Raw genomic sequence first — 26,926 nt, forward strand, 5'->3', positions numbered from 1 at the left:
CCAAAAGCAGTGATGGGAAGCCAGTTTCTTAGGGAAGGGACCTTCAGCTCCAGCCCTAAAAGGCCCCCTGAACAGAAAACACCCTCCAGTCCAGCTCTGTATTGTGCACAGTTTTGGCTACTTCAGTGATTAATAGTTTGGTTTCCAAATCCATTTCGCCAGGCAAGTTCCCCAAATATTTCATTTTCAGAATGAAGTTTACCCAGTGAATTCAGGTGGTTAACATCAAAATCAACAAGTCACACCGTAAATTGCTTTCTGTAGATTTCATGACCTACTCCACTAAATAAAGGTCAGAAATGCTTTAGACATTTTAAGTGGTTGAGCTTTGTTCCAAATAAAAGGCTGGCTTGGGAGAGAACACAGGAAACAAAGCACTGAGAGGAAAATATTTCTTCTTTCCGTGGTATTTCAGTAAAATAAGGTGCCAGTCAATCACTTTCTCAGTATTATACATTTATGCAAATTCCACACCCACAGCAGGGTTTTTTTGAGCTGATGAGGAAGTTGCAGAGCAGAGGCAGCTCAGCTCCCTCCGCCCTGCGCTGCTGCCCCGACCAGACACCAGGCTTGTCAGAGTCCTTGGAAAGCTCCACGTCAGCTCAACTCCAAGTTTCCCCTCAAAGAGGGCTTCTCACCCAGAAACAGCTTCCTCAGGGTCACACTCCACCCATCCCACTGGGGCACAGCCAGGGCACTGCCACGCTCTCAGGAGCTGCAGGACTGTCACTTTCCCTCCTTGGGAAAAGCAGCAGCACAATCTCTGCACAAGGACCTGCCCCTCCCCAGTCCCACCTGCACCCACCCTCCTCCAGCTCCTGCATGGGAACCACTAAAGCTCACTACTGAGCCTCCCAAATAAGAACAAACAACCCCTTCACATATGACATGGGAATGGTGGCCAAGAGCTAAATGCTGACTGCTTAGAGCAGTTCACCCTCCAGATCTGATCCCAACCTTCACAGCATCTACCACGGCACCAGCTGACTGCAGACTACCAAAAATGATAACTCCATCTGATTAATATTCCAAGAAATGACATATGGAATTAGTTATGGTAACTATTCCCAGGATAGACACACAGCAGACTGGAAACTCCACTAATTCACTGACACAGGCACACAAATCAGAACGCTCAGTGCTGCAGAGACAGGACAGATCACAGGGCTACTGGTAAAACAAACACCATAGAAACAACACTGGAGAAAAGAAATAAAATTAAAACCTCAGCATTATCCAATTCAATGGTAATCTGCCGGGAAAGAAAGAAGGGGAAGAATTGAAAGCAAGGATTAGTAAGAGAAAAGAAACATAAATTTCATGTAAGGATCTTATAAATCATTTAACACTCTAATGCTGCAATCCAACATGATTTCTGCAGTGGGCAAGAGGAACATCTGCCAGCTCTGGGTTAGGGAACAGCCACTGCTGGGAGTGCTGTGCCAGGCAGCTTGGGAGGCAGGATGTACCCTGGCTTTGTTCCTGTGCCAGGGACAAACCACGTGGGCTGCCTGACCCAGAGCCAAGGACTTCACCCTTGGGCACGGGAGTGTCACGAGCCCTGAGCAGCAGCAGCAGCAGCTCAGGGGCTGCATTTCCACTCTGGGAGGGAAAATGGAGCTCCCCAAAGCGAGTCCTGCAGAGCTGAGGCGAGTCAGCTGGTAGGCACCCGGAGAGACGTGCATGAATGACATGTTTCAGCACAGTGAAAAACTTGGGTCTAGCCTACACTGTCAATGTAGAGCAGTTTTGTGCCTATTAAATACTCCACAGTATGCTCCCCGTCACTGAGCCATCCTGAGCGCGTGCCAAGCGAGGAGTCTTCAGCAATATGGAAAAATTTCAGCCTTCCCACAGGCTTCTGTACATCTGTGCTCTGCCCACGGGTTCTGCTCGCTGCTGAGGAGCCCCAGCTGTGGGACCAAGGCTTGGGGTGACAGGAGCACACCCCGTGCCCTCCTGCACTGCCCACCCTGCTCAGGACCAGCGGGGTGAGGTGGTCTGTGGGCTGGGACAGTCACAGCACAGGAGGAGCCCTGTACATCCTTACATCCTCCTGTAAGCCAGGCTGCCCAGAGGGCACCACGTGGGGCTGCAGCAGGACCACAGGCACTGCCAGAACCTCCCCAGAGCTCTGGGCTGGACACGGGTGGGGAGGGACAGCTGAGAGCCCTGGCACAGGGACAGGACAGGGATGACAGCTCTGCACTGCCAGGGCTTTAAGGGGTTCTTAGGAAGGAACCCTGCCCTGCCAGGGTGGGGAGGCCCTGGCACAGGCTGCCCTGAGACAGAAGGGATGGCTGCCCCATCCCTGGAAGGGGTCAAGGCCAGGCTGGGCAATGGAAGGTGACCCTGCCCAAGGCAGGGAGGGAACTGGGTCATCTTTAAGGTCTCTTCCAAGCCTTTCCCTGGTTCTATGCTTGAGGTCAATAAACTGCTCCCAAGGGTGAGCTCTGCACCTCAATGGATGGAAGCACTTCCAGGCAGGGACTCCAGGATTTGCAGCAGGGTTTTTACAATATGAGAGGGGCTTTTCCTTCTCTCTTTTTTTTTTTTTTTTTTTGTTACACTACAGGATGATTTCAAAAACAAAAGGTGCTACCTTTTAGGTGGTGACTAAATTCAGTTCTCTGAGTCACAAGGGAGAATAAATCCCACTGCAGTGCTCACAGCCAGACAGCAAAAGCTGTTCTACTACTACTGACAGTCTATCTGTGAGCAATCAGCTGCTCCTTCCGACTCGGAAATCACTTCCCAGGCAGGCATATCCTGACTCCTTATGTAACTGAGCCACTGCTTCAGAAATCAATGCTTCTGCCACACTTGGCAGATTTTTTAGCACCTTGTGGGGTTCTCCATGGTCTGAATGGTGCAAGGTATGTGAGCTGCAGCTTCTAGAAATACTGCTTCATCCAAGTTAGCTGAATGAAGCCTAAGAAACTCCTGGAAAATAAATTCCATTTTGGAAAATCTCTCAGTGGCAAATTACATTTAAGGAAAACTCTCAAAGCTCTGATTTGGGCTTCACTGGTGTCTAGTATACACAATGTGCATCATACACTGCTTTTATTACTTAAGGTGACCTTGACAGTGGCTCCTGGCTGTTTTGACAGGAGAGGACACACTGATCTGCTGGAGCAGTGTAAGAAGTGATCTATGGTTACACTGAGTCTGTTACACCCCCAGTGCTGAGGAAATAGCAGCACCCATGAGAGGATCACCAGTCCCACTCCTTTCCCAGGAACAGCCTGGCCACAGCCAGCCCCTTCCAGCTGGGATGTCTCAGAGGAGGGACCTTGAGGAGAGGACAGAAGGTGATGCCCCAGCACAGGATTCAGCCACTTGGGCAGAGGACAGTGTGCTCCAAGCTGACACCTGCAGCTGTGCCCTTCCCTGCTCCCTCCCCATCCCACAGGGATGTGCTGCTTTCCTGCAGCTGGCCAGGGAATTCCCTCAAGCCCAGGAATTCACTCCAAGCCACTGCTGCTGCACAGGGAAACAGTGCCCAGGCAGGAGCAGAGCAGCAGCTGGAGCTGGGCTGGGCTGGCAGCACTGGGAAGAGCCTTCCTGGCAGGGCAGGGAGCAGAGCCCTGGCCATCCCTACCCTGAGGGCATTTTCCTGGGAGTCTCCTCTCCCTGGCACTGCCTGTGCAGCCTGGGTGTGCTGGGAGCAGCCCACACATGCACCCCCACGTGTGCCAGGCTGCCACTGCTCCCTCCCAGAGCCCTGGCACCACGTCCTGCTCCTGCCTCCTGCTGACATTCCCAGCTGGCCAGGACACTGCAGGTTCCTCTGCCTGTGGAGCATCTCCCTCCCTGGCAGCTGCTACAAACGATTCCTGCTGCTCTCAAACTCTGAAGTTTTGCCCTTTTTGCTGTGAATTGAGCGTGAACAGCAGCCCCAAACCCACCTGTGGGGGAGAACTGGACTGAGACACCACCTGCTCCTGGGCAAAACCTCCCAGGGGCACAGAGAGCCCTACCACATCCCAGCTTCCCCCAGTCCCCACTCCCAGCTGCTCCCCAACTCCTCCCTGCAGGCTGTGCTCCTCTGCACCCACTGGGTGCCATGGGAAGAGCCTCAGCTGACCACAATTCCAGGAAAATCTCCAAACCCCAGTCTCAGCTAACTGTAACCAGCTCTACAAACACATGGGTGCATACACACTGTCCTGATGGAATGAAGAACAGGTCTGTACCTACAGAAAAATGCTCCTCTCGACCAGCCAAGAGTTGTATGTAGGAAAGGGAAAGAAGAAACACGGGTGGGTGTACAGAGAGTTCCCATCTATAAACCACAACAAGATTACTCAGTTGTACACAAATTCAAATTAACTACAAAACACCCTCTTGTTGCAAGGTTACATGACCTGAAGAGTCATCTAAACCTGAGAATCAAATAAAGATGTTACACATTCTTCAGAAAAAGGCAACAAAATTGGTATTTTGGAGTGCCAGCAACTGCAGGGATTAGACTTAAACTTGCCAGTCTCAAGAAGAAAAGCAGCAGAAACAAGCTTAACTTCAAATATGATTTTAGAGGTATTAGTTGACTAAAAATGTTTTGTCCCTGCTCCAGCCTAGAAGTGCTTACACATACAAAACAGCTTGAAAAAGCAGGAGTTTTATTTTCCTTTCCTGAATAAAGGCAGTGTCTAACAGAATGCTGGACTGTACCTTACCTTTTCTCCATAGCCTCTATCTTTGGTCATCATTTCCCTGAGCGTCTGTAATACCTTAATACACAGCTTCTCCTCATTCTCCTCCAGCAGCTGCTTTGTGTGCTTAATTAACCTGAAAAAAGCCATCAATCAGGTTAGTGCAAATACTCTAAAAATTGGGTAAGATATATGTGCTCATCTGCACTGGTTTATGCTGCAAACAAGGTTTCTCATCACACTGTTACACAGCCATTTTGGAACCTTCTCTCCAGAGCAACACCTGACAGCTACCAGGGGAAGCTGTGGGCAGGAAAAGAGCCAAAAAATCCCTCTGGCTGCAGGCAGCAAGGAATCAGTGGGATCCAGGACCTGGTGGTCCTCCAGAATAGCCCATTATCAGTAAGAAATGTATTCCACTTGGTTAAAAAACAGACTGAGAGCCCTGGAGGGTGCAATCCCAAATCCATCCCACCCAGCACTTGGGAATGACTCAGTGCCCAGCTTCCACCACCTCTGTACAGAGCCCACCCCTCCAGGAGGTGAGGGGAGAAGCTTCATCTGCCCTCAATTGCCCTCTAAAAGACCTTGTAATCTCCCCTTTGCTTCCCTCCAGCTGTGGTGATGCCCATGACAACACATGGTGCTGGTGTATTCACCCAGCACCTCAGGAACATTCCTGGGGTGAAGGCAGCTATCAATAACTGGATCAGCTCAAAATCTAACTCATTTATACAACTGCTCAGGACACCTGCACCCTGCAGCAAACAGACATTTTGAAGCATTAGCTGGGAGAACATATCAACCAGGCTTTCCCCATTCCCCCAAGCAGTTTTTCTTCCCCACCAAGGACAAACTGCCTTGACCATACCACAAAATACTGATTTTTACAGGAATCTCAGAGGATATCAAGTAAAACAAGGTAGACCTCTAAGACAACTTACTTGCAAATGAAACCTCCGCTTTCACATTTCCTCCTGGCATCTGTGTTCTCTGGGAAGAGCAGCTCAGGCCTGTGGAGCACATCCACCAGCACTGACAGCTCTGCCTGGACCAGGGGGCGCAGGCGATCCTCCAGGGCTGACACGATGTCCTGGGGAACAACCACACCAGGTTCAGACAAACATCAACAACACGTGCAGAGCTGAATTCATTTCACTAACGGTGGATGAGGGGTGGGACAATGAGGTCTGTCCTGCCTGGACAAATTAAAAGACCTCAGGGTTTGGTCAGGTGAGATTTTCAGCGTTGCTGTGGCCCTGCAGGGGGAAGGGGGCTGTGCAGTCACCTGGAGCCTCTCGATGATGTTCCTGTAGTCCCTGGAGGCGGCGAGCACCGAGTCCCTGCGCGCGGCGTTGCGCGCCGTCATGCGCCAGTTCATGGCCGTCTTCTGCACGATGTTGTGGGATTTCAGGAACAGGTTGTTCACCTGGCTGTCCAAGTCCACAGGAATGGCAATCGCTCTGCTTTTGGCTGCAACCAGGAAAAGCAGTGGGAACTGAGACCCTGAGCCCGTGAACCAGCACAAAAACAGGACAAAGGTCGATGCAGTCCCTTCCTTCTACAAACTCTCCTGCCTCAAGTTGCACCAGGGAAGGTTTAGAATAGACACTGGAAAATTAGGACATTAGGACTTGTTTTTTTTCCACAGAAAAGTTGTAAAGCATTATAAAGGGCTGCCCAGAGAGGTGACAAAAAACATTTGTATATGGCACTTGAGTTCACGTTTTAATGGTGACCACAGTGGTGGTGCTGAGCTGGCAGCTGGACTTGACCACCTTGAGAGATCTTTTCCAACCTTAACCATTCCATGGCTCTTGGAGTGCATTTTAAACAGGGCAGAGTCAGGCCTGGGCAGGATTATGTTTAGAGGCTTCCACACCTCAGAGCTGTTACTGTTGTTTGAGGTGTGGGAGTAGGAATCCTTCCCTAAACACACAGCCCCAACAGCTCGTGCTGGCACACGTGGACACACAGCAGCAGAACCTGACCCCATATCCAGTACCAGTTGCTCTTGTGGACACAAAGTGGAGCAAATTTATGGGCAGGAGTGGCACTCCCAGCTGCACCAGGGGAGGGTCAGGCTGGACAGCAGGAGCAATTTCTCCATGGAAAGGGTGGTCATGCTTTGGAATTGCTCAGGAAGGTTTGGAGTGCCCATCCCTGGAGGTGTCCAAGGAAGGGCTGGAAGTGGCACTCAGGGACAAGATGGGCATTGGGCACAACGTGGACTTGATGATCCTGGAGGGCTTTCCCAACCTCAGCAATTCCATGAATAACATCTCCCTGCTGCAGATCAATGGGACTGCAGGGAGTTGTGAGGTTAGACAGAGAAAGCACTTCAGGTGACAGTGACAACACCCACTGCTCAACCACAATGATCTATCAGCCCAAGCCTGGACTATGAGTTACCCCAGGTGGCACCTGCAGGACACAAACCACACTGTCCCTGTGGCAGGATGACATAGCAGCAGCCAGCCTGGATGGCTGCAGTCCTGGAGCAGGCAGCTGTGCCCACCCCACTCCTTACCTACGTCAGAGAGCACCCGGATGCAGCTCTCCACAGAGGCCTTCTGGCTGGGCATGAGCCAGGTGCAGTGGTAGACCCTGAACACCCCCTGCAGCAGCTGCACGAACACGGGCTGCCGGGTCTGCAAGGCAAGCACAGCACAGTCACAGCCTCACCCCGAGCAGGGCTCGCTGCTCTCAGCCCAGCTGGCACTCTCCAGTCCCTTCCAGCTGGTCTGCAGCACTTGTTGGGCAACTCTCTGTGGTGGCAGGGTATCTACCACGGGATCAGCAGCTGGATGGGAAGGGTGGGAACCAATGCTGGAAGGGAAAATGAAACAGGAGCTTCTGCAGCAGAAAGCCCTGGTAATTGAGGCCTGACTAAGCAAAGGAAGTGAGCAGTCACCTTCATCTGTTTTATCAGAGCTATCAGCAACCCTGGCACACAGGTTCTTCTTTTAGTGTTGACCAGCAGCTGACTCAAGAGGCCACAGGTAAATGGGGCTTGGCTATGTGACAGCAGAGCTCCAGAGTTGGAAACTCATCATTCCAAGCATTATTAGCTGGTATCCAATTCACTGAGAAAGCAGCTGAGTGTTATTTGGAACACAGGCAGTGGTTAGTGGCAAACACTGCAGCTGCTACAGGATCAGCCAAAATCAAGGTGTGGTTTTCACCCCTGAATTTCACAAGGTGATCTTCCACTACAGACAGGTGAGCTGCTCCAACACACCCAAGCCCATGAGCTCTGTTCTTTCACCTTTGCAGCTGCCCAGCGAGAGTGACCAAAACTCTGTTTGGTTTTGCACAGTGACTATTTAGTAGAACAACATATTACAACCTGTAGAGGAAAGAGATTTTAAGAATTTCAATCTGAGAGGGAACACCCTGTGTCCCTGTGCCCACTAGCTATGGAATCCTTCTACCAGCTACAGGAACTACACCACAGTGCAAACACCACAGGACTTAGGAACCAAGGAAAAAATACCTCATTTATTCTGGCCAACAGTAAAGCCTGTTTGCAAGAAAAAAGTGGAGTTAGAGTAAAAAGCCAAATCCATTAGCTAATTAAATCTATCAGATCAATTAAATAAAACACCATTACAAAATGTACGAGAACCAAAATTCAAGCCCCCAAAATTGCCAAGAGGCAAATACCCATTATCCTTTCTGGAAATAAGCCACACACCAAAAGCCATGGCAAACAACAGCATCCAGCCAGGGCCCTGAAAATACCTGCATGCTTGGATTTAAATCACTCACCTATTCCTGTCAGTTCATGTCTAAAGACTTTTTTGGTCTCAAAACCCTTTAAGATGTTTCATCTGGTTAAAAAAGGTCAATAAATCAAATAGGAAATTTACTCCATGTCCCTCATGTCTCCAGCTGCACCTGGGAAGGGAAACCTTGGGCAGCAACAACTTTGGAGGCAAACAGGCTGAACAATGTTTGTTAAAGAGAAGCTGTGGGCAGCTGTCCTTTGCCAAAAATCTCCTTAGGAGATTGGTGTTCTCCTAATTTTATGTGATTGGAACCACATGATGGATGGACAAGGTGTTCCCTGAACTAGCAAGGCTGACTCAGGGCAGGAAGAATTTCAGTCAAACAAGCCCTGACATGAAGGAGCAGGAGGCAAGAGGAGGCTGGCTGGGCTGAGGAGGTGCAGCTGGAAGGGCAGGGAGAGGCTGAACCCAGAGCAGAGTGGCCACAACCCTTGCCTACAGAGATCAGCCCACCTGCAGCACACCTCAGAGGGGAGGAAATCCCACCTGGAGCAGGGATGGACACCAGGCAGGTGGGACAACAGGCTGTGCTCCTCGGGGGGAGAAACCCTGGGTACAGGCAAGAGTATTGACAGGCAGGAAAAGGGAGAGAAACCACTTTTAACTTGGGAGATGAGGAGGAAAGATGAATCTAGGACAAGGCAGATCTATCAACTGAGATGGGAAAAGAGGTGAACCAAGTGACTTCATCTTGCTAGACAGAGGGGGAGATTGAGAAACTAAAGAAAAACTGCTGATATAACATTAACAGATGGCTAAAATAGGATGGCAAGATGCGTATTCAAATGCTGCATCTCAGAGATGACAAGTGAGAGCAGGGCAGCTCAGGTACCCGGCACAGAGGAAGGGCAGAGCCCAGGACAAGGCCACAGCCCCTTCCAACACAAACCACTCTGGCATTCAATGACACACAAGAACTCTCTACAGAAGACCTTGGTGGTAGCACGGAGTTGAATGCACAGATGAATTAGTGTGACATTTGAGCTTTTCTAGAAGAACACTGGGACTGTGACCTACATGTTTTCCCATTTCTACAGCAAAAAGACCAGTCTGGTCACCAAGAACTGCGACGTATTTGCCCCCAGTTACCCCACCACTGCTCCCCTGCGTTTCCTTAGCACTGTCAGTGGCACCAAAGGGGAATGAACACAAGTGCCCTGGCAGTGCTCTCCCTGCTGTGTGTGCATTTCCCCACCTGCAGGGTGGTGCTCTGGTCGGAGAAGGGGGAGCTGAAGAAGGTGGTGACGATGCTCATGACGATCTCGGTCACGTACTTCTCCAGGACAGCGTCCGCGTGCTTCCTGTCACTGGTGTTGTTGCAGGCCTGCAGCACAAACCAGAGCAGGGTCAGGGGCAGCTCACAGGGGCAGCTGGGACTGGAGTTCCTCGTGTCACATTGTCCTGGTCCCAGCAATTCAGTGACACTGGGGCTCTGCATCTCCAGCCCACGGCAGCGCAGAGCCAGAGCTGTTCCTGGTTTGGTGTGCTGGCCCAGAGCACAGCTCTGGCGGAGGGAAAAAACCACAGCGTCTTGGAGGAAGGCAAGAGCAGGATGGGGAGGACTGAGGTGTAATGCTTTCGTACAGGGAAATACTTGGAATCCCAGGCAAAAAGCCATATGGCCAAATAAACACCAAGGCTGGAAAACTATCTGTCCTGACCTGCCAAAAAACGCTGAGTGCTGCTCAGGAAGGAGCTCAGTGATGCTGGCCAGAATAAGCAGGCCAGGTGGCAGGACAGAAAAGGCACTGGACAAAGGAGCAGGGTGTGGAGCTTCACTGAGCTTTGGTTTGGGCTTGGATTTTTTCTTTTAAAAAGGAAAATATGAATGTGTTCCATGGAATATGACTAATGATATCCACAGGCACAAGGAAAAGGAGGCACATATTTGCAGGAGCAGAGCATTCAGGGTACTTAATGCTTTGATGCACTGGGATGTCTGATCCTTACTGCTCTGGAATAAAGAGGTTTTTAAGCTGAATTCAGTTCCTTGGTGCAGATACATTACCCGACAGATGTCCACCAGGAAGTTCTCAAACAGCTTCCACATGTGATTACTGGTGTAAATCTCTTTCATTTCTACTTCTGTGTCCACATAGCAGTGATTCAAGAAGTTGATGTATGCTATTTTGACCTAAAAGTAGAGAAAATAATTCATAAAGAATAAAAACCTGAACGGTGGCATGAATGAATATAATGTCACATTAAAAGTGCTACATAGATCATTTGGCATTCTACTTCTTCCTTTCACTTAAACACTGGTGAAATTTAATGCCATGAATAGCAAGACACCATCCAATAAAAAACCACCAGGATTACTGCAGACAAAACGTCAGCATAATAATAATTTCCAGTTCTGCAGAACCATCTGTTCAAGGTTAGCAGCACATCCATAAACCTCTCTGCCTCAAGAACCCTATAAAATAACCAAGTACGGCATCACATTCCCACTCTCAGGGTAAGGAGGAAGTATAAAAGGATTTAACTTGACTCTCCAGGCTGGCTGGGGGTGCCAACAGCAGCAGCAGGGAAGGGCTGCAGTTCCCAGCTTGCTGCCCACCTGTACCAACCCCCCTGCCAGGCCAGACCCAGCAGTATCAACTCTCTCTCCCAAACCCAGCACATTTCTAACACAAACAGCTCTCCTGCAAGCCCTCACCTCAGGTATGCAGTCCTCGTGGGTCACCACCCTGACAATGTCATCCAGAGGGAGGAGGGAGTTGCATTTGATTTCTGTGTAGACGTTTTTGCCCTCTGTGCACACAGCCAGCAGCTCCACCAGGTGGATGTGGTACATCAGGGGGCTGTTCTCATCCATCCGGTCCCTCTCCGACCTCATCATCTGCACCAGGGTCTGGAAGGAGGCTCTGTCATTGTAGAACACCAGCACATCCTCCCCTGCATTCACCAGCTGTGGGCCAAGGAGAACATTCTATCAGCAGAGCCAAGGCTGGGGTCCCCCCACAGCATCCCCACTGCTGCTCCCCAGCCCCTCAGGGCAGCTGGGCACTGCCCTCAGGGACACAGGGCTCCAGGAGGCATCTCCCATTTAACTGACCCCTTCTGAACCACCAAAGGAACTCAAAGCCAGCCCAGCTGGGCACTGCCCTCAGGGACACAGGGCTCCAGGAGGCATCTCCCATTTAACTGACTCCTTCTGAACCACCAAAGGAATTCAAAGCCAGCCCAGCTGCCTGCTAGGCAGAAGCTTCGCCAAGAAGTTCATGACTTTCCATTGTGCCTTTCCCTGTCACCCCAGGTGACTTCCTAAGGCAGCTGTGGACAGCCCTGTGCTGCTGGAGAGCTGCCCAGGGCACAGGGATGGGAGGACTGCAGGGCTCACTCCTTCCACCCTTCCCAACCAACACCAGCCATTTCCCAAGGCCAGGGACACAAGTCACACACTGAAGATTTCCATCAGCTTCACATTTGACACCTGGCTGGCCATGATTTCAGAGCAGCTCAGACCTCCTGGAACTCCAGGAGGGGAAGGAGATGGAGCAAACTGAGCCCTGGTCCACTGCTGAGCACGCAGCTGGAGGGACGCAGGGCTGTCCTCCCACAAGGTTTGGGAAAAACAGCAGGGTAAGATGCAGAAAAAAACCCTCAGGACAGCTGCTGAACTTGGGGGAGCCCCTTGCTGAGCATCTCACACTCAGTTGAGTGTTGAGAAGCTCATGGAGCTGGTTTTGAGCTGAACAACAAGATATGAAAGATTTTTGATCCACCCATCAGGACTGATGCTCAAAAGCCAGATTGGACAAATCTGATCCTGGGGCTCCCCCTGCTGAGGAGGCCAAAACATTCCAACAGATGTGCAGATCTGCCAAACAGATCCCATTCATATCCCCCTTAAAGGCTTTCATTCACCCTTCTCTGACCTCTCCCCTTTACAGTTACCCACACACCTAAAGCCAATCCTCATCTTCTTCCCCTTCACATTGAACAGCTGAGTAAGCACATCTTGCTGAGACTATCTGCAAGGCCTTGGAGAGACAGGACAAAAGGGGATGGCTTCAAATTGAGAGCAGGTTCAGATGGCAGAAAAAATATGGGTGGTGAAGGCTTGGCACAGTTGCCCAGAGAAGCCAGGGCTGCCCCATTCCTGGAAGTGCCCAGGGCCAGACTGGATGGGGCTTGGAGCACCCTGGGATAGTAGAAGGTGATTCTATGGTGGTTCTAAAATTTCATAAAAAACTCCCATCAAAATGCTATCATGGTGAAATTCTCCTTCTGCTTTAGTCATCTTGAAATTAAACTAGTTCTCTTCAAGCCAATTTTGCTAGACAAAGACACCCTTGCTTCATAACCCCACCTACATGCTGCTGGGTACAGGCCTGGGAAGTAACTCGTGCCATTAACAACCAACCCCTCATTACACCTGTGAGTCAGGAGCTCAGAGAGCTTTTGGTCACAAAAAGCCTGAGCTTCCTGGGAGCTGAAATGCTCTTTTTGCATGGTGAGAGCTGTCAGCTTCTTGGCAGTCCCCGAAGCGAGAGGATCAATTTGTCATGTTCACCAACTGCTATGTGCAAACTTCTGTTCAGACCCTGCAAATCTCTGCAGCTCTCACCTCAGCCATTACCATATCTTGGCATTTCTTAATGAATTTCCCCTCTGCCTTGACGATGGTCTGCAGGAACTTGATGTACTGAACGTTCCTGCCGTGCGTCTCGATGCAGTGGACGAAGTGCTGAACCACGCGCTCGTTGATCTCGCTGCAGAGCTGGAAGTTGTTCATGAAAATGTGCTGCATTGTCACTGCTTCCAGGATCTGATGGAGGGGATGGAAGGGAGCAGAAAGTCAGAACATCAACAACATCCCCGCTGGCGTTAGGGTAAAGCCAACACTTCTGCAAGCACAGGGCTGAAGGGAACTTTGCTGAGGACCTCAGCTTCCAACACCACTGCTCCAATCTCAGCCTATTTTTCACTCCACTTCAGCCTCTTGAACTTTCTACACTGAAACTGCCCTAAACAAACATCTTGCCAACTTTTGAGGCTTTAGAATGAAAACAAAATGTGACCTCTTCAACCAATCTTGCAACAGAACAGCCCCAGAGGTATCAATCACCAAGGACAGTGCAGTCCCTTCTCTTGCTAGAACAAGAAAATAAATCACGGCCCGAGGTTATTCTTACCCCTGGGTTAAGGAACAGGTTTATGTGCTTGTGCAGCAAGGCCTGGTTCTGTTGGTTCCCAGCACAGAAGTTCTGCAGGAACTCGTGCGCAAGCTTCATTATCTCCTGCATCCTCGTGTCTTCAGCCTGGGATTGCATGACAAAGAAGAGGGGGTTAAAAAGAATCCAAAGGTTCACCTTGAGGTGAGCACAGGATGAACCACAGCTCCAGCAAGGGAACTGTCACGTCTCTCACACCCCAAAGGAAAACAAACCTCCACCCAGTTCACAGACGTTTGGGATGAGCTGGGCCAGCTCCACGCTTCCAAAGAGCGTCAGAAATAAAGCCCATAATAGAAATTACAGTAGTTTATTCTCTGAAAGTGCCTATTCCACAGCCAGGCCTGCCAGCAACGTGCTTTAGTCACTTCTACTCTTCTGAACATCCCAGCCCCTTGGCCAAACCACACATCATCACCTCGGGGCTGCCCAGGAGAGCTGCCACGTCCCACTGCAGCGCCTTCCGCAGCCACGCACGGGGAGGCTCATGGCAAAGCAGCCATGGAAAGTTGCTCTTGCACCAGCCCAGCCCAATTTATCTTTACTGGAACCTCCACACTCCTTGCAGCCTTCCAAGCACCGCTGAGGAACCAGTGCCCTTCCTCTGACGTCAGCGTGGATTCCCAGCCCACCGACGGCAGGAGCCGCGCTTTGGAAAATTACTGTCTGTCTTTATTTTTAAGGAATTTCCTATCTTTCCAAGGGTGAAACCCCTTCCACACTGCCTGTCTGATGCTCATTCACATGTAAGGTACAGAAAGGTGATGAGAAGGCGTTGAAAGGTGCTTTTGCTGCCGCTTTTTTAGCAAAATATGACGCAAGAAACCACGAGAATTAACATTAATCAAAGCTACTGTGTAGAATTACTGGTTCTCAGAAACCTGATGAGTTTGAAAGAGAGGACAGCAGAGTGACCAGGAAAATGTGCAGAGGTGCCTCACCTCAGTACTGATAAATACCTGTCAGCTGTGATTAATGAGCAGCCAACGTGCTGACCTTGGGGTGTGCAGTGTCAGCACAGCCTGGTGCTCTGCAGGCTCACAGGCACAGCCCGGGCCCAGTGGGCTCCAAGCTGCACAGCTGCCAAGTCTTAGCCCTGATAAGGCTAATTAGGAGCACACACTTCACCTGGAGAGCCAGTGGGTATTTATTCACCTCTAAGGGGGTGTTTAGGACTCTACAGCTGGGGGGGAGGGTCTGTATCTACTGCTCATCCCCCTGGAGCACCAGGCACCCTCCCTTCCCTCCTTGTCCCCAGGATGGTGCTCACACAGCTGCCTCACAAGGGTCTTGTTTTTATCAACACAGCTTAACCTCAAGGCAGCAGCTGCCTCACATGAAAAGCTCAGAGCTGAGCCTTAATTCTGAAGTATGATACATGAGTATTTCTTCAGGCAATCTGTATATTCAAAGGCTTAAAATAAACAGAGTTTGTCTGAGCTTCTTATTTCTGTGACTGGGTAGTCTACAGACTATGAGGCTACACAAACCAGCCTCTGTGCCTCCAATCTACAGGGAGGAGGTTCAGGAAGATTCAGAGGGGGTATGAAAAGCCTGTCAGCATGACACAAAGCCCCACCTTCTCGTAAGGGATCTGCAGCAGCTCCAGCACCACGGCGTGAGCTCCCATGTTCCTCAGGAGTCGCTGCTGCTGCTTCCTGCTCTTCCTCACCGAGGCCCCCTCCTGCACGCAGAGCTTGCTGAGCCGCAGCAGGATCTGCAGGAGACACTGGCCTTAGAGCCCCAACTCTGGCTTTTCTTCCAGAGAGCGCCAGGTCCCAGAGAGCAGCAACAGGGACCAACTCATCTGCAGGAGCAGAGCGGCTCCAGGCAGCCCCTCGTGGCCCAGGCTCCATCCGTGGCATCTGACTAGGGCTGCTGGACTTGGATGATCCTTGTGGGTCCCTTCCACCTCAGGACACTCTACAATTCTGAGATCCTATGCTCCTGCAGAACTCAGCCATGTCAAGTGAACACAACATCAAGCTCCACAGCAGAGCCACAGACACACCTTCAGCTCACACCACACCAGCACCACAGCACGTTCTTCATCTGGTATTTTCTACATTAAATATCAACAGCACAGTGGCTTTGAGTGCAAGGCACTCAGGACAGGGAGAATTTAATGGCTTCTCCCCTTGCTTACTGCCTTTGCAGTCCTTAACAATAAAAATATTGTGTTACCAATGAAACAGCAGCAAACGTCACGTTTCTCACTAATCCATTCTTAAGGAAAGAATACACACGTTGTGCTTATTCTATCCTGGCTTCTCATTCAAGTTGGGATTTGTTATTACTCAGCAAATAGTTTCCACAATGGCAGAGTGACTCAGACTTTCCTGGGTGCCTCCCTCTGACTGCAGCTCTCCAGAGCTCTGTTACTCATTTACACTTCCAGTGAACTATCAAGAAGCAAAGTTTTACCTCTTTTACTACCCGGTAGTTGTAGCTGCTAGTACTTTCAGGCTTTTGAGACTTGCTGTGACCTTCCTGAGGATAAAATCAGACAATTTATTAGTAGCTTATACTACTGTCTACATGAAGGCTAAAATTACCGTTCTAGGATAGCGCCCGCTCTCCTCCTGGGAAGGACTGTCATCCTCCAGCTCTCTGACAGCCTCAGAAAAACACATACAATTATCCTGTCAAGTCACATTGACCTCTAGGACACAAAACAAGGTGAGGGAGGGATGATTTCAGAGGCAGCAACCTCCCGTCCTTTGCCTGTCACATTCTGTCTCTAATCAAGTCTCCCCTCAGAAAAAAAACCCTTCCTTTCTCTGCCTCTCCACTGTTATTGAACTGTCACTGCACAAGTATCAAGAGATTCCTCACTGCAATGTGTACAAGAAAAGCAACAAGTGGATTACTTGTATTTACTTCCAACAATAAATAATCCTAAACCAAGGACTGCTTCTTGCATCCCCTCAGCCAGTCTTTCCTATTTGAGTGCAAATTACATGGAAACAAGATACTCAAAGAGCTCTAAGCCAGATGTGCAGGGGGGGGAAAATCCTTTGTTATCAGGTAGAGATAAAGCACAGTTCTCTGCTGTCACCTGAGCAGTTCACAGCCCTGCCCTTACCTTACTTGAGGTACTTTTGCCTGCACAAATCCAGTGCCACTGGTCAGTGGTGAAAAGGGAGCCAGAGCAAACCCAAACCAGCCCTGTCAGACCCTAAAGGTGACACCTCAGGGGCTGCTACTGGGCATCACCTGGCTCAAGTTCTCCTCTCATTCCTGCCTCAACCTGAAAGCAGTAGAATACCTCACCTAGGCAGTGTGCTGGGAAGATGGGCCTTGTCACAGTTCTGACAGCAGCTACACCCTGCAAATACCCACCCAAATTCACACAAACACAACCCAATTACCTCTTTCTTCTTGTGCTCGTTTTCACCTGGCACACTGTCCATGGCCTCATCAGGACCTTGGCCTTTGTACACCCAGAGCTCAGATTTCTCCACTATTGACCTCAGCTGGTCCAAATCTTGTTTGATCTGCTTGTAGTTGTCAACATCTTGGCTGGTAACGAGCAGTTGAACCTTACAGGGAGGCAAAGCCATGAGTGGCACAAAAAGGGCTGGGTTCAGCTGCCATAAACACATTCAGATGAGGAATAACTCTCTCCAGACACACAGGTACCTGCTTGAAAGCCTGAAGGACCTCTTGTCTCTGGCTGAAGTGCCTGAAGAGCAGCTGCAATGCACCAGACACCAGGGGAGGGTAATCGTGCATCGTCAAATGCAGCAGGACCCGCAGGAAAGTCCTGCCCCCGTGATCATCCAAATCCAGAGGGGTGTTCTCCTCACTGGAAACACAGCAGGAGTTAACCAGCACGTTAGACTGAGGGTCCCAGCAGCTTCTAAATTCTCTCAGCAGTGGCAGGAAATCTTGTCTTATTTTTAAATAAGGAGGGAAATTGTACTGAGATTTTATTGCAGCATTGAGCTGAGATGCACTAATCCTGCAGCTTGGCTTTCACCTACAGCACAGAGCTCCCCCCACCCTGATGATCCTTCTGGCTGAGGAACCCCTGTTCCTCTTCTCTGGATCCAAATGGACCCTACTCTGAGCTGCATCCAAACCACTTCAGGAAAATGAAGCTGTTCTCCCAGTCCCCACTCCTTGGGAGCTCTCCAGCCTGGGGACTTGCCCTAGAGCACCTGGGAAGAGATACTTTCCTTCCACCAAAGATCCCCTCGGCTTGTTCTTCAATGTGTTCAAAGTCCAGGGCTCCTGAAAAAATAGAACGACAAATACATGAGGTCAGAGTGGCAGCAAAGATGCTTTTCCAGCTTAAAAACATTTCAAATGGCAAGTGGGACCTGCAACAATCATCCCATTAGCCCCTTGAAGATTCCAGTCTTCCCTAAGCCACACAACCTCATTCCTTGCCAAATAACCCACCTGGTACATTAGTTGGCATTTCTTGACTACTGCTTCCAGTGGGGGATTCAGACATCTGGGCATTGCTTTCATCAAATTCATGTTTAAATATACAAAGCAGGCAGGAGATCCTGTAGTCCAGCCGCACGTTCAGAATAAACTGATGACACAGAAGTTGGAGAAATGTTGAAATAATCTGTGTATTTCCACCACATCTACAATTCACACAAAGGCATCAACTGAGCAGAGATGGTAACTTTTCCAGGATTTAATCTGGAAAAGTTACCCAGGGTGGAGAGGCCCTGGCACAGGTGCCCAGAGCAGCTGTGTCTGCCCCTGGATCCCTGGAATGTCCAAGGCCAGGATGGACGGAGCTTGCATCACCCTGGAAGGTGTCCAAGCCCATGGCAGGGAGTGGAACTGGATGAGCTTCAAGGTCCTTTTCAAGACAAACCATTCTGGGATTCCATCTTTCCATGATATGTGAATGTCACCTTCCAAAACCCCAGAATTCAGTAATATTTTCCAGGGATTTCAACGAGCATGATACACACACATAATAAACACTGATGAGTAAAACATTTTGGCAGGGTTTTGGTGCCTCATTCCTGTGTGATGCTGGCATCCTCACCCTGTCCCCCAGGACAGGAAAGCAGCACTCCCATCTCCATCCTGAACACGTGCTGCTGTTCTCCCAGGGTGCTGGGACACAGGAGCAGGACACGAGCTGCCAGGAGCCAGGCTGTGCCATACAAGTCACCACTTCAGCTGGGCTGGACCAGCTGGTGCCACAGAAACCTCCAGCCTAGCAGAGACCACCTTCTCCACAGTCTTCCTCTTGAGGAAGGAGCTACAAAGCCAAGAACACTCCAAGTTCTTGCAGCTTTTGGGGAAAATGCTGAATGCCAGCTTGAGTGGCCCCTGGTAGCAGGGAATACTGGCACACTGAGATACCCCCTGCACATGCCAGGCCACGAGAGAAGCTCTGGCTTGAGCTGAAATTAGCAATGGTGCAAGGAAGGAATGGAGCCTCCCCTGTGCTGCATCTGCTGCTGAGGGAAGGGCAGAGCCTCCCACGGGGCACAGGGAAGGAACACCAGGGCTCTCCTGCTGCTCTCCTGCCTTCGCCCACCAGGCTCTGGCAGCATGCTGACCTCCAGGGCCTGGCTGCTAGAACTGCTGAGCACAAAAAGGACTCCCACACCCACAGAGGGAAGATGCATCTCAGCACAATAATTCTGAGTCAATAACGAGGAAAAATGTGTGCATCCCAAAGACTTCAGGGTGAGCGAGTGAGAGAGGCAGAGATGGAAGAGAGAGAGGCTGGCTGTGCCTGCTGAAAACACATGGCAGGCTGATGGCTCTGCCAAGAGGAGTCTCGAGATCTCCCCGTTCCTCAGGGCACTTCAGATGGCTCTGCAGACCCAGAGAAATTGAGAAGACAATGGGGTGGGAAATGACAGCTCTGCCTCAAGTCAGATACTCACAAATCACTGCTAAACACACAAATGTCTACTGCAAACTCTTTTCTAACAAATTCTTTCAATAATGGCACAACATTGTCATAAACAGGTTGGGATCCCTGTGCCTGACAAGGTCACCTTGGCAATACTTTCCCATCTGAGAGTCAGAAGTACATTAAGAGGCAGCAGGACACAATTAATGCTGGAGGAGCTGCAGCCATGTGGTACCTGGAGTATCTCGATGATCTTGAGCTTGGTGTCCATGACCAGGATGTCCTCCTTCTCTGGCTCACTCTGCTTGACATTGCCCTCAGGGGCAGCTGCCAGGGGAGTCATGGGCAGGAACCCCCCGCCCCTGAGCACCACCTGGGTCATCAGCTCCCCCACGCCGTGGATGGACCTCATCACATTGCTCCCTTCAGAGAGGAAACAGCAAGGGTTAGGTGCTGGGATGGGGCTGCACTGACAGGGCAAGGACCGGCCACAGCCTGCAATGGCAAACTGTCTCAACGTGACACAGCCACACCCTGGGGACAGGGGAAGCCAAGAGAAGCACTGCAGTGCTTGGAGAAGCCCCCTGCCCTCTCCCATCACAGGCACTACCCAGCTTTACAACCAAGCCAAGGACAGAAAGGATTTCCAAGCACAGCATCACCGGCCAGGGAGGGAGGGGATGGTCCTGCTCTGCTCTGCACTGGGGCAGCCTCACCTCCAGCCCTGGAGGCAGTTTTGGGGGCCAAAATGTAACATCTAAATATGTTAGAAAGCACCCAAAGGAGCCCACAAAAATGGGGAAGGGACCAGAGGAGAAGTGGTATGAGGAGCAGTGAGATCTCTTGGTCTGCTCAGATGGGGCAGAGCACACTGAGGTCTGACATCACTGGGGCTGCAGCTCCTCCCGAGGGGCAGCTCCCAGCTCTGCTCCCTGGGTCAGGGAGAGCACCCAGGGAACAGCTGGAGCTGAGCCAGGGCAGGTCAGGCTGGATTTTGGGAAAGGTCCTTCCCCAGAGGGTGCTGGCACTGCCCAGGGAATGGGCACAGCCCCAGAGCTCCAGGAGCCTTTGGACAGCACCACCATGGATGGCCAGGGTGGGATTTGGGGTATCTGTGCAGGGCCAAGAGCTGGGCTGGATGATCCTGGTGGGTCCCTTCCAGCTCAGGATGCTGTGTGACTTCACTGTTCCACCCCACAGTGACATTTTGGGATGAACTAGAGCCACCCAAGAACCTTCTGTCCTACACTTCCCAGCCTTACCTTTACTTTCCTCGCCTTTTGCCATCTTGGTAATAGGGAAGATGGTAGTGATGTGCACACAGTCTAATATAGCAAGGAGGATTTTGGTTAGTCTGAGGAGGTCACAGAAGTTGTAGAAACCAAAATATATCAGATTTCTGGCTAAGTTAACAACCTACCAAAATAACAATAAAAAGCCTGATTAATACTAAACATTTTGCTATCACAGTCAAGTTGTCTTAACACAGTGACAAGATCAAGAACCTGGCTGAGGGTCACATTTTATCACAATATCTGGGAATTCTGCAAGACTATCTAGTTCTACATCACAGCAGAAAGTTTTCTACTTGCCTACAAACAGTGCAATGCTTGCAGCTCATATCTGTATCTGCAGCTGATATTCTAGAGCTACAAAATCAGACTCTACTTGTTTCATTACAAAACAAGACTAGAGGGAAGGTACAGATAATTTTTATCATTGCCTTACAAAAAAGATATCACACCCATAAAGCTGAGCTTTGTAACTTCCAAGCTATAAAGTTCCCCCACAAGTCCACCCCATAAAGACCCACATAAAAATATCACATACAGGGCAAATATTTAATGTAGCCCCATTGTTAGAAGCACATGACACCAACTGCATTTTTTTCAGGATATCACAGCTTTTCTTAAATTAATGGTTATTTGTTGCTTGGATTTGCAACACCTTATTTGCACAGAGTATTTTAACAGATCAGTAAGGCACAGAACACTTTTTCTCTTGGTGAACATGACTAAAAGCTCTGGAGGCTCTCTGTGCACGCAGTGTTTCATTTTTGAGATATTTATTCCAGTAAAGCCTGGCTTTGGAATAACACTGAGAGCCCAGAGAGTAAACAAGGCTGCTGCAAACCTCAGACAAACTGACATGCATTAATTGTATTTCAAAAACCATCACTGCAAACTCACAAACTTCAGTGGGATTACTTGCACAAGGAGAAAGGAGCCAGCTGAGGCTCAGCACTCATTAATTACACCCACTAATTACTTGCCAAACTACCTGGTGCTGAAAAAATAACCAACATTCCACCAAAAAAAAAAAAAAAGGATAAAATCAGAACTGGATAACTACCTCAAAAGTGAGCTTATTTTTCTCTTTATCAGAGAAAGGGAACCTCTGACACACCACATCTCTTAAATATTCCTCTACAAATTCCATTGTTTGTGCAAATCTCTCCTTAATTTCATCTTTGGAAGTTCCACTGCTATCATAGCTGAAGAGGGGAAAAAAAGAATAAAACAAAAAAAGAAAACAAAACAAAACTTAGCATGCAAATAGACAGGGCTCTTTTCCCCCCAGTACAATTTTTCATTGGTTTGTCAAAATCTAAGAAAAGCGAAAGGCTGGTAAATAATTCATCCAAAGGAGGGAGTCAGGACAATGACACCAGAGTTTCCTGGCTTTTGTTGGTTTATCCCATATGCTCATTAGGTACTATTTTGAAACATCGGAGGAAAACAAAAAACAAAAAAAAAAAAAAGATAATTTTGTCCCAAAAAACACAAAAAGCAACCTCATTATTTGAGTGGAAACAATGACAAGTGATGGGCAGCACTGAGGAGAATGGGTGGCCAAGAGAGGCTGAGTGGGGATGGTATTTTCCCTCCAAATAAAACCAATATATATGCAAAGCAGGTATTAATTTTTAATATAAACTAGGTATTTTCTCAGTACATGCAGAGTGACTTTGAGAAGGACAATCCCACCACCTCCCACAAAATACTTTTGCTTCCTGTTTGATCACTTTTCACTGGTGAGCCCCTGCCAGAGCTAAAACCATTTGGTTTTATATTTTGGCCTTGAAATTTGGATTATTATCTACTGCATCTCCCAGCAGAGAAAACCAGGCTGGCAAGGAGGGAAATACAAGAAACCACTGAACACCTGCATTAACATTGGCAAGACTTAAATTCCCAAGATGTAACCTCAATTTTAGGTGTTCATTTTCTCCAGCTGAAAAAAATGAGCTCTGAAGAGCTGAGTACTATAAATTTGGAATTATTAATTATAGAGTTAATACAAGTGGTCAAGAAACCTCATGCCTGCTCCAGCTGTGGTTTTGTGTAGGTTTTTGATCACTGTGCCAGAGGATTTTCCACTGGATGTTCAGGAATGTGTCCTTGTTTGAGCATCTTCCCACGTTTCTGCTGGTGGTGGTGAGCTCCCAAAAGGACAATCTGTTCTGAGGGCACCACACTCAGAGGAAATGGCCCCAAATTGGGGAGGTTTAGAGAGATTTCAGTGAAAATGTCTTCACTGGAACAGTGATCAAGCCCTGGAACAGGGGGCCCAGTGTCCCAAAGACGTGTGGATGTGGCATTGGGAACACAGCTCAGTGCTAAATGCTGGACTTGAGCTTGAAGGGCTTTCCCAAGTTTAACAATTCTGTGGTTCTTCAACCAGATGAGGCAGGAGGAGAGAGGTCCAGGTCAGGACCTGTCCAAGGTCACTCAAGGGTCACATCACCCAGACACACTGTGACCACCAAGCTCACCCCACACAGAGGGAGCTTATTTCATTCTCAGCAACACCTTACAGGGTGTTGGATTTATTTCCAAACAGCAACTCTATAAACAACACACGACCTCAGGACTGATCCTGCCTTAAAACCCCACAGCTGCTGCATATGGGTAAAACCTTGTAGAGTCATGGCTCAGGCCTGGTGCCTTGGCTGAGTACAGCTGATGGCTGGGCTGATAAGGATCTGTGAGAATCAGCCTGCACATCACAACCAATCCTTTCCAATCAATCCTTTCCACAACCAATCCTTTCCATCACAACCAATCCTTTCCAATCAATCCTTTCCACAACCAATCCTTTCCATCACAACCAATCCTTTCCAATCAATCCTTTCCATCACAACCAATCCGTCCAGCACAACCAACCGTCCAGCAAGCCTTCCACAACCAAGCCGTCCATCACAACCAAGCCTTCCAAGCAATCCGTTCCACAACCAACCGGTCCAGCACAACCAATCCTGGCCAATCAATCCGTCCACAACCAAGCCGTGCCATCACAACCAAGCCGTCCAATCAACCGGTCCACAACCAATCCTTTCCATCACAACCAATCCTTTCCAATCAATCCTTTCCACAACCAATCCTTTCCATCACAACCAATCCTTTCCAATCAATCCTTTCCATCACAACCAATCCTGTCCAGAACCAATCCCGTCCAGAATCAATCCCATCCAGAACCAATCCAGCAATCATCCCTGTCCCAGCGGAACCAACCTGCAGCTGGGAGAGGAGGGACAGGTACCTGTGGGAAGCATCTTCTACCCAGGAGACAAGAAGACAAACACCTTTAGAGAAGAAAGTCTTTGGCAAGCTCCAGCAAGTACTGACCAAGGAGCACCAAGCAAGCAGAATGAAACAGGACACTTTGAGCAAGGCACACAAACAGCAGCAGCGAGGAACAAGGCTGGGTGAAAAGCTGCCCTGTGCCCAGCAGCCGTGCCCCAGCAGCACTCACTCGTCGATGGCGATCTCGGAGGGGATCTCGGACCAGAGGCGGGCGTACTTGACGGGGGTCACCTGCTCCTGGGGGTCCCTGTCCACGTGCATGTGCAGCATCAGGCGGCAGAAGGAGGCGCGCAGGTCGTAGGGCAGGTTCTCGTCGGCCATGCAGCGCAGGATCAGGTCCACGTCCAGCTGCCCCGAGATCTCGTTGATGGCCAGGTACTGCCGGTCCAGGCACATGCGAGCAAAGAGGTTCAGCTGGTATCTTCAGGGCAAAGGGAAAAAGAAAATTAGATCTGTTAATCTACGTGGGCTTGAGGATTATGGTTTAATTTCCCGTGTAAAATACATATGGATATGTATATACACCCTACTTTAACCCTTAGAAACAAAGCATACATAAATATATAGAAATATATCTAAAGTAGACTTTATATATATAAAAGTACATAAATGTAAAGTATTTTATAAATATAAAAATATATAGAGAGTGTATACATAAAGCAAGAGGTTCAGCTGGTATCTTTGGGGGGAAAGGCAAAAAAAGAAAATGATATGTGTTAAACTATGTAGGCTTGAAGATTATGGTTGAATTTCCAGTGTAAAATACATATGGATATGTATATACACCCTACTTTAACCCTTAGAAACAAAGCATACATAAATATATAGAAATATATCTAAAGTAGACTTTATATACATAAAAATATATAAATATATAATATTTTATAAATATGAATATAATTTATATAAATATAAAAATATATAGAGAGTGTATATATAAAGCAAGAGGTTCACCTGGTATATTTGGGGGGAAAGACAAAAAAGAAAATTAGGTGTTAAACTATGTAGGCTTGAAGATTATGGTTCATTTTCCCATGTAAAATACATATAGATATGTATATACAATCTACTTTAATGCTTAGAAACAAAGCATATATAAATGCATATACAAATATATATAAATAAGCATATATAAATACAGATAAATATAGTTGAAGTATACTTTATGTCCACAAAAATATATATAGTGCACATATAAAGCAAAGAGGGTCAGCTGGCATCTTTGGGGGGGAAAATGGGAAAAAAGAAAATGATATGTGTTAATTTATGTAGGCTTGAGGATTATGGTTTAATTTCCTGGGTAAAGTACATAGAAATATACATATATAAACTACTTTACTTTACAAACAAAATACCTACTTTGAAAGCAAGTATGTTTTAAAAAACTTTAAGAGGTCTCCTTTTGAGCTCCAACAAGCTGAAATAAAACCAGGTATTAGGAATTTTCCTGCAAGAACCATTTGAATGAAAGAAACAATTCAAAACAAAATGGTTATTTAAACAAATAATCTAGTTGTGCTTTCTGCACTGCCACAATTGAGTCTGTCAAATGACTCTCAGGGGTTTATAACCCAGACACAGGAATTTGGTCTGGGCTGAAACCTGACCTTGCACTATGCCAAGAACTCGGTGTCTTGTCAAGTCATCTGGAAACTCACCCGTGTCAGAGCTGCCCAAAGCACGGCCTGGGCTGTGCAAACAGCCCTGCACCCCCTCCACACCCAGCCCGGGGCACCAGCACAGCTCCACGCTGGTGCTGCTGCCAATACAGGACCACTAAAGGCTTGGGGAGAACGCAGGAGGCACAGAGAACAGCAGTGACCTCCTGCAAAGGAAAAGCAAAGCCATCCACCCAAATCCTGCAATCCCCAAGTGCCCCTGAACACAGGGATCCCAGTGGTCAGCTGCAGGGGATTTTCCAACACCCACCAGCAGGAAACCAAGCACAAAGTGCTTGGGAAATTCAACACACCGAATCAACAAAGCCTGAACTATTCTTTAAACATCAGTTTTAACTGGCTCATGTCAACATCTGGACTCCTCACCACGAATAACTCTGTGCTTTCAGCTCTCTCTTCTGAGAGCCTCCACCCTCCCTCTCTGAAGGCTGTTTTGTGCATGGAACAGGAGCTTTGCTCCCCAAGCACACCCTGTGCACCCAGGGCCTGCCCAGGCAGCCCTGCTGAGCTGGGAGCTGCTGGCTGCTGCTCACCTGTAGTAGCTGAGCACATCCCTGTCCTCCTTCTGGCCCTCCTTGGCATCCTGGGCCAGCTCCCGGATGCTCTTGCTGCGCATCTCCTTGTTGCTGTCCCTCCAGAACAGCCAAACTTCCTCCTCATCCTCTCCAACCTCCAGGGCATTTTCTCCACTCGACACCTCCTCAAACTCAAATCGAGAGAGCACCAGCCTGGAGAGAAAGGGAGGTTACGCTGCAGACCCACGTGCATCCTTCACATCTCTTCTAAGACACTTGCTAAACTGCATCCTGCCCTTGCAGCAGCAGCATTTTACTGCACCAAATCATTGGGGTGTATTATTAAAAGCATTAGACTGTAAGTTTTCCATTCAACCTTAAAAGGATGAACAGTTCAGCTCCTTTCAAGGGAAAAAGATGAAGAAACAAGGAAGTTAAAGACACATAATAATGGACTTGCAAAACCTTCTTTACAGGAGAACTGATTCAAGGGTCATTCAGCAGACCAGGCAAAGACATGAGAAAGAAAAATTTGATTCATTCTGTATCCCATAAATGCCAAATGGATCAGAACTTCTGTTTATTTGATGAAGTAACTAGAAATAAATCAGCTGCTGACACTAAAAAGGCTTCCAGCAAAGAAAATATCAACACCTCAAAAAAGCCCCAAATTAA

The 26,926-nt window shown here is 48.7% G+C and overlaps 1 protein-coding gene across 3 annotated transcripts in view; it reads right to left on the reverse strand.

Moving 5' to 3' along the window:
• The window catches only part of ITPR1 (inositol 1,4,5-trisphosphate receptor type 1), a 160,012-nt gene that overhangs the window by 69,246 nt on the left and 63,840 nt on the right, over window positions 1–26,926 (reverse strand). For all 3 annotated transcript variants that reach the window (XM_050979263.1, XM_050979264.1, XM_050979262.1), the window contains 20 exons: window positions 26,270–26,464; window positions 24,227–24,478; window positions 21,824–21,965; window positions 20,734–20,887; window positions 19,707–19,894; window positions 18,037–18,175; window positions 17,811–17,865; window positions 17,272–17,437; window positions 17,001–17,171; window positions 16,054–16,119; window positions 15,209–15,346; window positions 13,591–13,716; window positions 13,023–13,223; window positions 11,109–11,360; window positions 10,458–10,583; window positions 9,645–9,773; window positions 7,189–7,309; window positions 5,947–6,131; window positions 5,603–5,751; window positions 4,683–4,794 (listed from right to left, as the gene is read on the reverse strand). In XM_050979263.1, the coding sequence (XP_050835220.1) occupies window positions 4,683–4,794; window positions 5,603–5,751; window positions 5,947–6,131; window positions 7,189–7,309; window positions 9,645–9,773; window positions 10,458–10,583; window positions 11,109–11,360; window positions 13,023–13,223; window positions 13,591–13,716; window positions 15,209–15,346; window positions 16,054–16,119; window positions 17,001–17,171; window positions 17,272–17,437; window positions 17,811–17,865; window positions 18,037–18,175; window positions 19,707–19,894; window positions 20,734–20,887; window positions 21,824–21,965; window positions 24,227–24,478; window positions 26,270–26,464 (3,067 nt within the window). The remainder of the gene's footprint in view (window positions 1–4,682; window positions 4,795–5,602; window positions 5,752–5,946; window positions 6,132–7,188; window positions 7,310–9,644; window positions 9,774–10,457; window positions 10,584–11,108; window positions 11,361–13,022; window positions 13,224–13,590; window positions 13,717–15,208; window positions 15,347–16,053; window positions 16,120–17,000; window positions 17,172–17,271; window positions 17,438–17,810; window positions 17,866–18,036; window positions 18,176–19,706; window positions 19,895–20,733; window positions 20,888–21,823; window positions 21,966–24,226; window positions 24,479–26,269; window positions 26,465–26,926) is intronic.

This window comes from Serinus canaria, chromosome 12, assembly GCF_022539315.1.
Source record: "Serinus canaria isolate serCan28SL12 chromosome 12, serCan2020, whole genome shotgun sequence".
Lineage (NCBI taxonomy): Eukaryota > Metazoa > Chordata > Aves > Passeriformes > Fringillidae > Serinus > Serinus canaria.